The sequence below is a fragment of the Drosophila tropicalis genome, unplaced genomic scaffold, assembly GCF_018151085.1.
Source record: "Drosophila tropicalis isolate 14030-0801.00 unplaced genomic scaffold, ASM1815108v1 contig_3, whole genome shotgun sequence".
NCBI classification, from domain to species: Eukaryota; Metazoa; Arthropoda; class Insecta; order Diptera; family Drosophilidae; genus Drosophila; species Drosophila tropicalis.
The window spans coordinates 537,564-551,599 of NW_027172753.1; the positions used below are offsets into that span (position 1 = coordinate 537,564).

Consider the following 14,036-nt stretch of genomic DNA (forward strand, 5'->3'; position numbering starts at 1 on the left):
TAAGACGTAATATTCGCTTTAAACCACATGCAACAAAGGAGTCGAACTCGAACAATTGATGCCAACATCGAACAAAGGAGTCGAACAATTGATGCCAACATCGAAGATTAGATTTATATTCGCCGTTTTCCGTACTTTCCAACACTGAAACTAATATCTTTCTAACACTGAGACTAATACCGCACGTGCGTAAGCTGATGTAAACAAACCAAAACAATAATTCACCATCAAATACTTTAAATGGGCGTTCGGGGTCTGACCAGCTATATAGCCCAACGGGCGGAAGTCTACTTAAAGCCGTACGAACTCCATTCGACGGCTCTGGTAATAGATGGGGATAATTTGGCTTGCAATCTTTACAAAGATGTCACTGGATTGTATTCAGCATTTGGAGGCGATTATGATGATTTCTACCGGGCAGTGCTACAATTCTTTCAGGTACTGGCTGAATGCTCAATACGGCCATTCGTCCTCATGGACGGCGGCTACGAAGAGCGCAAATTGCGAACTGTTGGCCAGCGACTGAGAGGCAAAATTGCAGTGATTAAGCGCATAAACCCCAATGCATCCATCACTCTGTTCCCACTGCATCTCAAAGAGGTATTTGTGGACGCTGTCCGGGACTGTGGAGTTCCAGTGATGCGTTGTGTCTTCGAGGCGGACGACGAGTTGGCTGCACTGGCCCGTAAACTCAATTGTCCCGTGTTATCCTACGACTCGGATTTCTATATACACAATGTTAAATATATACCACTGATTACTCTAACTGTAAAAGTGCTAACCAAGCAAAGGAAAACCCAACCACGAGATCTTCGTCGCCAGGAGGCCAAGCATATGGAGAAACGCACAAAAGCCCACAAAATCATGACCGGAATACAGCAAAGCAGCACCGGGGAAGTGAAAAAACCGAGTTCCTATAAGTATTTGGACTGCTGCATATATCGTGTGGAACACCTTTGCGGCCGTGGGGCGTTGAGTGCCGAAAAATTGCCTCTGTTTGCTGCCCTACTTGGTAATGATTATATAGCCAGATCAGCATTTCGCAATTTTTTTGACGCTGGCATGGGTAAAGCAGGACGCAGTCGCAAATTAAAGAAACAACAACGTCGTATACGAGTGATTCTTCAGTGGCTTAAGACGGAGACTGCCGAATCCGCTCTATCCAAAGTTTTGTCCCGTCTCAAAAAGGTATTTATTAGAGACGGAGGATCACAAAAAGGGTTTAATTTTATTTTGTATTATTGCAGGGTCAACGGGACTCTTTGGTGGCCCAGGTCCAGGCAGCCATTTCTGGTTATTCTAATGAACTGTGCCATGCCTATGCGTTCTTTGAGACACACTACGACAATCCATTTAGCCATATTAACATAGCTAGTGAATCAGACGATGATGGGGTGGAGGAGGAGGAGGAGGAGGAAGATGAACAAATGGCTAAAAACAGCGATTCGGAAGAGGAAGAAGTCTTAGAGATCGATCATAAAAATGAATCCGCCTCTAGCAACGAAGAGGAAAATGCAGATGACGATGATGCAGAAGAAATTGAAGTGGAAGACAAAACTTTACTCTTTCCTCAGTGGTTTCTTGACAAACTCTATCCTGCCCACCTTTCACGTTTCCTTGTGGATCTAATGCACTTGCGGAAATACATCAACAATCCCCAAATTGAACATTTTCCCCATCCTGATTCCAATGAATTGGCATTGCCTATACTAAACTATGTCTATGCCCTGCTAAATCATGTGGACGTAGAGGAATCATCACCACCCGAACTGCCAATTGAGTACACGTATCTAACCCGAGCCCAAAGAATAACAAATGTGAGATATAATCGCATGGCCATTGAGCAAGCACCGCCGTATAACTTCAATCCTTCAGTAAGCGATATATGTCACCTGCGTTTCATATTTGAAAGCAATCTGCCGCAGTTGGATACGGATAGACTATTCAAGGAGTTGGATGTTTTGCCACAGGATTTGCAATTATATTTTCTAGCTATTGTCTATTGGCTACACCGTTCCGAGCATTGTGATCTTTATCATTTGAATGCTATTATTTTGTGCCTTGTGGTTTTAAGGACCATCGACGTACGCATACCGGCCGAGCGAGAGGTGAAGACCTTTCAGCGTCGTTTTGGCAAAATCCTAAAGCAAGAACGAGCCGTGCGCAATAAGGAATTATTGGAGGGCATTAAACGTGGAGTAAAAACATCTCTAATGGAGTTATCTGTGCCAGAGCGCATGCAACATGTGCCCAAATCGGATTGCTATCTGGTGCAGGAACGTCTCCTTCCGCATTTTCATATGCAGGAGATATTCAAGAAGAAATACGATCTCTATTCCACATCAGTTTTGCATGCTTTTGCGGAATTTCAGGCTGTGATCTATCAGTTAAGCGCTTTAAATTCGCTGATCGGTTTTCCCTTACTCAATACCCGCATGAATCAATTGTACTGTGGAGCATTTCTATATAATCTCTATGATCTTTTGCGAAATCGTCTAGATGTACGCTATCACGTGGAACATTTTCTGTTAACCGATTCTCAACTTATGTTTGATTTCTATGGTTTTTTATTGGATTGGTGTGGTCAGTTTATCCCATCGTGGAAGCAATCGGATGCCAAACAGCAGGCGGTGGTCAAAGCCCAGGAAAAGAAACGACTTAAAAAGAAGAGGCAAGCCGCTCGTAAAGCTGAAACTGAGCAGAATTTGGCAGATCCCAATGTGGACATGATTAAGGAAAGCGACGAAGACGAACCGGAGGATGAGTTTTATGATTTAAATAATAAATTTTGTGGCCTTAAGATGTAAATATTTCTTTACTGCACTTAGAACATTTGTTATAAAGTATATCCCGCTATCAATTGTAAATAAATTATATAAACTGTTGTAAAATCATTTTTTGTCATTATACAGTGGGCCCTCGATTAACAAACACAATTAATTCTGGCTAAAAAAAGATAAAACTATCGCACTGAACAGCATCAAAATGTGTATTCAGTGTTTTCTTGCAAGAATTCCCCTTTTTCTTGGTCATTATGCGAAATAATGTTCGTTATTCGTGGGGGTCTACTGTATATGACTTCTCTTGTCTGAATTCCTCTGGAATATTGAATTTCTGTAGTAGATTTCCTAACAGATCCAATCTCACTCACATTTCAATCAATAAATTCATAAATTTTACTTTCAACGAATATATTTTAATTTGCCGCCTCGCACACTGGCGCCTCCAAAAATTCGTTTGAACTCGAGTTGGCAGCCCTAGTTTAAAAAGTAACCGTTACACGTTCTCGGCAGGTGCCTTTGAATGTTTTAAACCTTTGCTCTAGCAGACTCGAAATAATTTCACTTACGTCAATAGACAATTCGGTTAATTGCATTTGGATTTAAAAATAAAAATTTCCTAACCCTTTGCCCAATGTTGATAACCCAAATACGAATTCGATTGCAATTGCAATGTAAAGTGTTTTTGGCTGACTAATTTGTGGCAAATGCTGCGTATTGTGTTTTGTTGGTGCTGTTGTTGTCGTTTTATTTTTAATTTGATTGCCTTGCCCAACATCTAACTAACAGCTGAAACTAAAACGATAATCACGTAAAACGCAAAACACATCATCGTGTTGGACACGTGATTTAGGTCCAGACGCGAAACGATGCTAATGACGATTGTCATCAGCCTCATCCTCATCATCATAATCATGTTTAGATCAAGCAACGTTCAAGTTCAACAAAAGTTTTCCATATATACAAACGTATATATATGTATGTATATATGTATATAATTAGGAAAGAAGCCAAGCTAAGCCAACCAATTAACCAAATCCAAAAACCTCTATAAAAAATGCATTTAAACACATAAACAAATGCAACTTACTTTTACGTTAATCTTATCTACCATATACGACGGTCAGAACAAGGTGATCCCTTATGCCTTGTTAACTTGACATTTGCGAGAGATACTTGGCATGTAAACATTTTGCTAAAACTAACTAGAAATACAAAAATTCACTATATAATTAGTTGGCACGACTTTTGAACACAATATTAAAAGGGTAGTTTTAAAATGAAATACCGCCAAAATCAATTAAATTTATATAAATTATATATAATTAATAAATTGGAAATCATAGGCGGATCTAGGACTATGAAATGGGGAAACTTTCCCCCTTAAAGTATGTAACATTCTGGAAAAGTATTAATTATTTGCGACAATTTTACAACGTTTCTTATGTCTAATAACTTAAGAGTTATCTACAAGCTATATTTGCTTTAACAGTTTTCTTTTTATCGATAGAATATTTTAAAAACTTCTCTACTTGTTTTAGAAAGCGAATTTTATACAGTTTATTGCATACTTTTGAGAGTAAATTTCCCTGTTAACCCACGACTAAATCTGACCATGCTAATATCTACATACATAAATCAGCATAAAAATTACATTATTTACTAACTTAATTAATTAAAACTTAAAACTGTTTTCGAAAATTGTTAATTAGAAATAAAAACTGATAGTTTTTTAAATAAACCTTATCCTTATAATAGTTCTTTTAATATGTATATTGTTTAGAAATGTTTTTGTTTTATGATTACTTTAGAAGTTTAAAAGTAAAACATCTGAATTAATTTTTATATTAAGATTGAAATTGTTAACTATAGCCCCATTTTCGTATTCGTACTTTAAGTAATTTTAAGAATTGAAAAAAAAAACTTGAATGAAGCAGAATATTCTCTTTATAGCTCTGTCTGATGCAATCTTCATCATTTCTTTCATAAGCGATTTCTAAATTCCAATTAGTTATAGTAAGATTAATCACCGATGAAAGTCCATTTTAACTGAATCTTTAATTAGTCTCATTAATTCGAATCCTGTAAGTAAAGGAAAACTGGAGGATTCATCTTTTTCGGTCAACTTTTGAAGTGGGAAGATAAAATCAAAAATTATTATTTGTTTACCATTTTTGGCATGATTCCAATGGACTCGTTTTTTTACCCTACAATGCACGGATATAAAAAGAAAATACGAGTACACTGAAAATCAGCGTAAACAAGCAACGCCTCAGCCTACAAAATCAATGTATTCACAATTATCGCCTTTAAAAAGACAATATAAAGAAGATGGCGGCGTAGAGGCAAGCAGGGGGAGGAGTTTGGCATGCTGATAATACCAGGCCCGACCAGTTAATACTAGAAAATTTAAGCCTTACCCAAGGTATTCTAACAGTTTATAAGCATATAAGTATATTGGCCACCAAATTCGCTTGGATTCGCTTGGATTATGACCCCATTGGCCTTTGTCGAAGGATCTGTTTGGAAAATGAGTACGTGACTGCAGTTTTCCAGCAGTTTCTCTCCATGAACAAACACAGACTCTGGAAATCAGAGAGACTGAGAGCGCGTGAGACAATAAACTGATAATCAGGGTCTTCAAATCATCTGAATACGTTGAATTTTTAGCAGAAAAAGTGCGACTTGAATGATCGATGGGCTTAGTACCATTTTCGGCAGGGTACAGAACGGAGCAGACTCCGCTCTCGCGAGCAAAAAGCTACTCCAACGTCTTGCTCTCGTTAGACAGGAAAAATCAGCAAAGAAAACAAAAAAAAAAAAAGTATATATAAATAGATAACATTTCTCCGTCAGTGCATTTCTCTGGAGCTCTTCCATAATTACCATAATTTTGACTGTTGCTGTTGTTGTTGTTGTTTTTGTTACTGTTGTTGATAAGAACAGATCGGCTCTGATTCGGATTGACATTCCAGGTATAGATTCTCATTGCATTTTGAATGCAATTTAGTCGAACTGCGAATAGCCAAGTGTCAAGTCTAGTCCAAGTCCGAAAATAAACAAAAAAACCAAAAAAAAACCAAAAACTATGCTTTAATTTGGTCAACAACAAAAAACATAAAGTTAAACAACAACGAACAAAACCAAATAATAAAATAAGAGTTCAAGCAATTTAGAAACACACACAAAAAAAAACAGGACCGTCAATATGGTCGACACCGAGATTATAGTAACCAATGCTGGTGAGCCTTCCACTAAGGCCAGTCTCATAGTGGTATCGAATCGTTTGCCTTTTGTTTTAACACGAAATGCCAAAACCAAGGAGCTCGAACGTAAGGCCAGGTAAGTGACAAACAAAACAGAAATGGTCTTTAAATTTGATATAGACTTTTCAAATTTCGGTTACGCAATTGTTAAATGGATATAGTTCTTAAAACATCATTTGTATAAATATTTAATTTTATTTACTGTCGAATTCTTTACTTGAATTGTTTCGATTGAGTTTAGAAAAGTTCAATCCCAAAATTCTAGTTACTCTCTGTGAATTCATATTGGTTATATAAGTTATAAGAATTATTTGTCAGTCTGGTTGAGGAATTTGATTAACTATCAGTAGTTTTCATAGTGCAAATACATTAAAAACACAAAGACCATTAAATTCAAGTTGAATAAACTGTCGTCGTTTAAGCTGAAAAATGTCAATAATAGACATTTCTGTATAGAAACCAATTTCTTATCAGAAATCCCCGTCGGATCTCTCTCTCTCTCTCTCTCTCTCTTTCACTCTGCTTTCGACTGTATCAAAAATTGGTTAGTTTCCAACTTGTACAAATTGAAAAACTAACCCAATTCGAAAAGCACGAGGCCTACAATTTGCATTTGAAACAATTTGATAATGTTTAGCAGCACCCAACCCCACCGAAAACGAATAAAAAAAAAAAAAAAATTAGAAGCTGACAAAATCTTATCAGCGCAAAATACAAACAAACACCAGGCGGCAGATAGAGATAGAGGGAGTGAACGATGAGATGAGAGATGAGCAAACGTGTGTCTACAAAAAATTCGAAATTAGAAAACAAATTCAATAATATTTAAATTGACAAACAGCGACTATAACGACAACGTCGATCATTTGCTAGCTTATCAGTGAGGTCCATTACGCGTTTTTGACCCCAAAAACAGCAACAGCAAGTGCGGCTACTGCTGCTCCTTCTCCTGCTGCTGCTGCTGCTAGGAGATGATGATGATGATGATGGGCAACAACAGCAAATAAAATGGTGTTAAAGGGGTCAATATGAAAAGCCATTTATTCAAGGCTTATGTAAAAACAACAACAACTAAGTATTGAACCTGACAATGAAACTTGATATGGCATCACGTGAATGGTTCAGCTTGCTTTAGCAAACGGAAATCACGAATATCTGAAAAAGAAAAGGCTACGAAAAATAAGTGTTGCATATCTCAGAGGGCAGTTTCTTGTTGGTGATCAAATTGGTTTTTGAGGGACTTCAATTAACAAAAATTTGTTTTGCTTAAAATCTCTCAAAACGGTTACTATAAGAAATATTTTGTGATTTTTTTTTTTGCAACCTTTTTGATTGATATCAACACTTCAGTTAGCTGTTATGAGTTATTTTAGTTGTTATTAGACTTAAAATTTGTCTTCTTTCTTTTCGTTTTAAAAGTTTTTTTCTTCAACAAAAATCCAAAAGAAAAATCACAGAGTTGACAATATTGGTTTTTGTTTTCACACTGTTGTTTAACTACCTGTAAACGAGAGATAAAATTGTGTATTGTTTTGCTTTCAGTCTTTTTAAGAAAACAATTTCAATGAAGCAAGTAAGTCGACTCGTCGACTCGGGTATACCATACACCAGGTGAAACAAATTTTTTTTAATTTCGAAAACCAAATGTATGTCTATTAAATTGTTTTTACATGCTTCATACTATGTGCTATCTCGCTGACTCTACAAACACACGAGCACTCTAGCGCCGCCACTAGCCAACGGCCAATTCTGGCCTTGTGGACCGCTTAGTAAAATACGTTCATACTCATATTTTGCATGTTTCTAGTCCGATTTCAATAAAATTTGGGAGTTTTGTGGAAATAGATAAGATTAATTAGTCTGCCGAATTTGAATGCGATGGTCAAAAAACTACAGGAGGAAATCGGTTTTTTCTTAATTGTGGAGGCGGAAGTGGGCGTGGCAAAATATGAAAATATATATACTCTGCGCGCATACCAAGCCAGTATACATACTAAATTTGGTGACTTTAGCTTTGTTTGTTTTTGTTAAAATCAGTTTTGTTTGATTTGCGGGGGCGGAAGTGGGCGTGGCAAAATTTTTAAATAGCCAGTTTCTGCGCATCTATTAAACTAGTCTGCATACCAAATTTGATGTCGGTAGCTGTCATAGTTTTTAAGAAAATCAGTTTTATGTAAATTCCGGGGGCGGAAGGGGGCGTGGCAAAAAGTTTAAACAATTAGTTTCTGCGCGCCAACTAAACGAGTATATAAACCAAATTTGATGTCTCTAGCTGTTATACTTTTTAAGAAAAACAGTTTTATGTGATTCCCGGGGGCGTAAGGGGGCGTGGCCGAAATTCCAATTAACTCTGAACATGTGCATACTACACGAGTATACATACCAAATTTGGTGGCTCTAGCTCTTATAGTCTCCGAGATCTGCGTGTTCTTACGGACGGACGGACGGACGGACGGACGGACGGACAGACGGACATGGCTAGATCGACTCGGCTATTCATCCTGATCAAGAATATATATACTTTATAGGGTCGGAGAAGCTTCCTTCTGCCTGTTACATACATTTTGGCGACTTTAATATACCATTTCACCCTATGGGTGTATGGTATAAAAATTTCAAAAATGCATCCATTTTGTGTTGTATACCAACCTTTTTGGATTAAGTTCTCTACAATATTTTAAGTCATAGAACTATCTCAGTACTTAAAAGGCAAGTCCTTGCTAATTGAAGGAATAATTTTTGTTAAATATAAATCAAAATTTCATCATTAATCAAGGTTTAATAGTTCAAACAATTTGGCAGGTTTAAAGCCATTTTGGTTAATTATCAAAATAAAATCATTTTTTGTTCAGATGGATTTTGGGATTTTTTTTACCAACAACAGTTCCATTTAAATAATATTTTAAAAATCAATAAATTAATTACTTCCACAATTATTTTTTTATTTTTCAAAAATAAACTCCAACTAAAATTGTTTTCAAAGTATCCACACAATCTTTTAAAAAAGTTGTTGTTGCTTTTAAAAAGAAAAATTTTACCAAGAAAATTTAATTTGTTAATATTTTTGAATTAGTTTATATTTTATTAACATTTAGTAACATAATTTACACTAATGATTACAGAACTTTAACTTAATTACTTACCAAAAACAATAAATAGAAACTTCATTTTTTATATTTACTTTTCTGACAAAAAAAATGTAGCAAAAAACAAAAATTTTCTTAAAATATATTTAAATCTGTTGTTTTGAAACTTGAACAACATCAAAAACTTGGTTAAGAATATTCTGAAATGTCTACTAAAAAAGCTTCTTTCCGTTCGAAAAAATTTGTTAATTTATTTCGTTTTTAACCTCTTGAAATCTTCCACTTATATAGATGTCAAATTCACAAAATAATATGTGAAATGTGAAATTCTTAAAGTTAAAAAACAATTTAGTTATTTTCATTCCGATTTCAATATTAAGATTTCCATCTTATTTCTTATTATAAGGACATCCAATTCAATACAATCCTTTTGAAAAAATAAGTTAAATATATTGAAAATATAAAAAAAATTGCCATGTCAAAAGTAGATATCATGGCTCCCTTATCTCTAGCAGCAATTCTCAAATAATTGTTTAAAATTATATCTAAATTTTGGATTTGTTTCAAGTCTTGTTGAAACATTTAAGAGGCAGTTAGGGAAAAGTCTCAAATTGATTGATTGAAATTCTCAATTTCTGTCGCTTGTCTGGATTAATCAGATTCAGTTTTTGGCTAGTCTGTTTCGTACTGACCCTACACAAAAACCAAGATTGAGGGCTTCCAAAGGTTGATCGACAAGCCGTAGTCGAGGTTGTTTACACGCCGTATCAGAAGCCTCTACACTGGCGTATATTCAATATATTGGTGTGTTTGCGTTTCATATGTCCATGTGTGGGTATATTTTTTTTAATGGATTTTTTTGCTTATCAAGAAAGATGGTGTCAAGCACTCTGCATAAAAATGGGCTGGGTCTCTGTGGTGGTGGTGGGTTACATACGCGTTGGTAAATGATTTTATTATGTATTATGTATTTTTGCAGCGCTGGTGGTCTCGTCACGGCTGTCTGTCCGGTTGTGATCAAGGGCAGCGGTTTGTGGGTGGGCTGGTCTGGCATTCATTTGGAGGACCCCAATGAGGCGATACCCGAATCGAATCCGTATGATCAGACACCGACGGCGGGCTTGAAGTCGGATCAAGTGGTATCGGTGAACATTGATGCCAAGATCTTTGATAGCTACTACAATGGTTGCTGTAACAAGATCTTTTGGCCGCTCTTCCACTCGATGCCGGGTCGAGCCAACTTTGGTGGAGAACATTGGCATGATTATGTGACGGTGAATAAGCATTTTGCTGTCCGCACCATTGAGGCACTGGAGAAATGTCTAGCCAAGAATAATGGTAACGAAAAGAATCCACCAATCGTTTGGATTCATGACTATCACTTAATGTTGGCCGCCAATTGGGTGCGTGAGCATGCCGAGGAGAAGAATCTTCCCTGTCGCTTGGCCTTCTTTCTTCACATACCCTTCCCCCCGTGGGATATCTTCCGATTGCTGCCATGGTCCGATGAAATCCTACAAGTGAGTAAATCTATAAAGAAACCAAAACTTATTTTAGATATGATGATGATCCTTGTTTTTAGGGCATGTTGGGCTGTGATCTGGTTGGCTTTCATATCCAAGACTATTGCCTCAATTTCGTGGACTGTTGCCAACGCAATTTGGGTTGTCGTGTCGATCGCAACAATCTGCTGGTGGAGCATGGCGGACGCACTGTCCGTGTCCGTCCTCTGCCCATTGGTATACCCTATGAGCGTTTCGTGAATTTGGCTCACAATGCTCCCAAGGTGTTGAAAACATCCAAGCAACAGATTATCTTGGGTGTGGATCGTTTGGATTACACCAAGGGCCTGGTCCATCGTCTGATGGCATTCGAGGCCTTGTTGCTTAAGTATCCACAGCATAAGGAGAAAGTGAGTCTATTGCAAATTTCAGTGCCCTCACGCACAGACGTCAAAGAGTATCGGGAGCTGAAGGAGGAGGTCGACCAGCTGGTGGGACGCATCAATGGACGCTTCACCACAGCCAATTGGGCACCAATACGCTACATCTATGACTATGTCAGTCAGGATGAGTTGGCGGCCTTGTATCGGGATGCGGCTGTTTGCTTGGTCACACCACTGCGCGATGGCATGAATCTGGTGGCCAAGGAGTTCGTGGCCTGCCAGATAAATGAGGTGCCCGGTGTCTTGGTGATTTCCCCATTCGCTGGAGCCGGTGAGATGATGCACGAGGCATTGCTCTGTAATCCGTATGAGGTAAATGAGGCCGCTGAGGTAATTCATCGTGCCCTGACCATGCCGGAGGATGAGCGTGCTTTGCGTATGGCGCGTCTGCGTCGTCGTGAGGCTGAATGCGATGTCAGTCACTGGATGCGTTGCTTCCTGAAGGCAGTTGGGGCTCTGGAAATGGATGATGTGGGCACTACCATTATGCAGCCGGTGTCTGTGGATGATTTTGATGACTACTTACTCAAGTGAGTGAGACAAAGCCTCTGAGCGGAGTAGCAACAGATTCATTACGAAACTTTCTCTTATTCAATTAGATATATTGGCTATAACCATAAACTGGCTCTATTGTTGGACTATGATGGCACATTGGCTCCCATTGCACCCCATCCAGATTTGGCCACACTCTCGCCAGAGATTAAGAATGTGTTGTACAAACTGTCCAATCATTCGGATGTCTATGTGGCTGTCATCTCTGGACGAAATGTGGATAATGTTAAGAAAATGGTCGGTATAGAAGGCATCACCTATGCCGGTAATCATGGCCTGGAGATATTGCATCCCGATGGCAGTAAATTTGTTCATCCCATGCCCATTGAGTATGAGGATAAGGTTAGTCATTTGCTGAAAGCTCTGCAGGATTCCGTTTGCCGTGATGGCGCCTGGGTGGAGAACAAAGGGGCTTTGCTCACATTCCATTATCGTGAGACACCGAATCAATTGCGTCCCGCAATGGTGGAGAAGGCGCGAGGTCTAATTGAGAAATATGGTTTCCGTGCCACCGAAACCCATTGCGCCCTGGAGGCACGACCTCCTGTGCAATGGAACAAGGGCAGAGCATCGATATACATTCTACGCACATCATTTGGTGTCGATTGGAATGAGAGAATCAAAATCATTTATGTGGGTGACGATCTTACCGATGAGGATGCCATGGTGGTAAGTACAAATTTCAGAGACATCCTAAACACATCTCATTCTCATCCTATTCTTTTGCATCGCAGGCACTGAAAGGTATGGCTCGTACTTTCCGTGTGACATCGTCGGATATTGTGAAAACTGTTGCCGATCATCGTTTGCCGTCGACAGACTCCGTGTACACGCTTCTCAAATGGGTCGAGCGTCATTTCATGGGACGCAAGGCGAGAGCCAATTCGCTAACCTATAGGCCAACCAAGGGAGATGGCGTTCAAATGCAAATGTCTCTCGAGGTGGCGACATCGGCCAATAATCTAGAGGTTTAGTCCTTTTACAATATAAACATGCAGCACACACACACACACGCACACACATAAATAAACATCTCTTATTCCGCATTAACACAGATTATTTCTAAGATTTCGTAAGAATAAAAAATACAACAAATAAAATAAAAATACAAAATGGACAATTGATTTGGATTCTTAAGTTTCTTAATTCGTTTCTGTTTTTGTTTGTTTAAATTACATTTAAGGGAACGTGCACAGTTTACTTATAAATTAATTAGTCAACGACTAGTTATGAGATAAAACCAGCCAAGAAATGACAAAGAAAAATAGAAAAATGGGATAGACAGCTAAGGGTTTACGATGCGGCGGTTGACTTTGACCCAGGAAAACAAACGAAGCTACAGCACAAAAGTGAAAATGTAAAGTTAAAAGATCATTTTGTGGTTTTAAATTGATGCACCTACCATATGTAGCCCAAGCAAAGCCCACTGTGGTGGTCACAAAGCGCAAGAAGAATAGCAAATGTGTTTGGTGGGTCAACAAGATCACACGGCAAACAATTAAAGCGATGGCCACAGGAGTTAGGCAATAGCCTAACACGCACACAGACTGGAAGAAGGATCTATTGGCAGCAGCGTTTAATTAGTTAAATTTTCTACTAAAGATTTTTATTTAAGTTACTCACATATTGCCACCTAACAGTTTGGAATTTAGAGTAACAACAGCTGCTCCTATCCAAACAATCACAAAGACCTGGGCAAATTCTGGTCCATTATCGGCCATGCTGTCCGCTGAGTATGAACCCTGCAATATGGTGGCCATGAAGGTGCACAAGACGAGAGGTCCCCACAGATCCCCTGTAATTAGAATACCAATGTCATGAGTAATTTGCTTACGACTGCAAACAAATTGATAATGATGACGTACAATCACGCAAAAGACTTGACTTCTCCTTGGGGTAGAGAACATGATAGAACTTAACGCCCACAGCTCGTATATCCCGCAGCACAGTCTCACTAATCGGTTCATCCAAAGTATTGTAATCGGGTACTCCGTTCTCTGTGGGCTTAGTTGTTGTCCTGCGGCCTGGAATGGACATGTCACCCTCTAACGAATACGTTGGCGATGTGCTGACATCTTCGAACATCTTGAAAAGTAACAGAAAAGATGCAGTAACAATATCTGGGTGCGGCTCTGCAATACTTACGTCTAATTTTGCATCCATTCTGCCAGAAACTATAATTCGTTAAATTACGTTTACATAGAAAAAATTGATAAATAGTCCGCCAGCTGTCAGTTAGTGTGACCGTGCCAATGCAAATTCATTAGATATAACAGAGTTTGACGTGAGTATTTTAATCGAACAAGATTCTTCTTGTCACCAGACTTTTAGCTATCACTGTGTTAAAGTTATTTAAATAATATATTTAGTTTAACTTCATATATACTTATTTAATAGCTTAACTCCA

At 38.3% G+C, this 14,036-nt stretch overlaps 3 protein-coding genes across 3 annotated transcripts; 2 read left to right on the top strand and 1 right to left on the bottom strand.

Annotated features, from left to right (window-relative positions):
- Positions 1-167: 167 nt before the first annotated feature.
- ast (protein asteroid) lies at positions 168-2,891 on the top strand. Its single transcript, XM_068283982.1, has 2 exons — positions 168-1,188; positions 1,248-2,891. Exons 1-2 carry the CDS (start codon positions 241-243, stop codon positions 2,805-2,807), a joined length of 2,508 nt encoding a protein of 835 aa, XP_068140083.1. The 5' UTR covers positions 168-240; the 3' UTR covers positions 2,808-2,891.
- Positions 2,892-5,504: 2,613 nt separating this feature from the next.
- On the top strand, positions 5,505-12,753 carry Tps1 (Trehalose-6-phosphate synthase 1). The gene is made up of 5 exons (XM_068283984.1): positions 5,505-6,122; positions 10,112-10,652; positions 10,715-11,607; positions 11,677-12,298; positions 12,364-12,753. The coding sequence occupies exons 1-5, from the start codon at positions 5,989-5,991 to the stop codon at positions 12,601-12,603; spliced, it is 2,430 nt and encodes an 809-aa protein (XP_068140085.1). The 5' UTR covers positions 5,505-5,988; the 3' UTR covers positions 12,604-12,753.
- On the bottom strand, positions 12,750-13,916 carry LOC137572248 (protein YIPF6). The gene is made up of 5 exons (XM_068283985.1): positions 13,775-13,916; positions 13,495-13,714; positions 13,253-13,424; positions 13,032-13,189; positions 12,750-12,965 (listed from the first exon to the last, which is right to left on the bottom strand). Exons 1-5 carry the CDS (start codon positions 13,790-13,792, stop codon positions 12,853-12,855), a joined length of 681 nt encoding a protein of 226 aa, XP_068140086.1. The 5' UTR covers positions 13,793-13,916; the 3' UTR covers positions 12,750-12,852.
- Between the last annotated feature and the right edge of the window lie 120 nt (positions 13,917-14,036).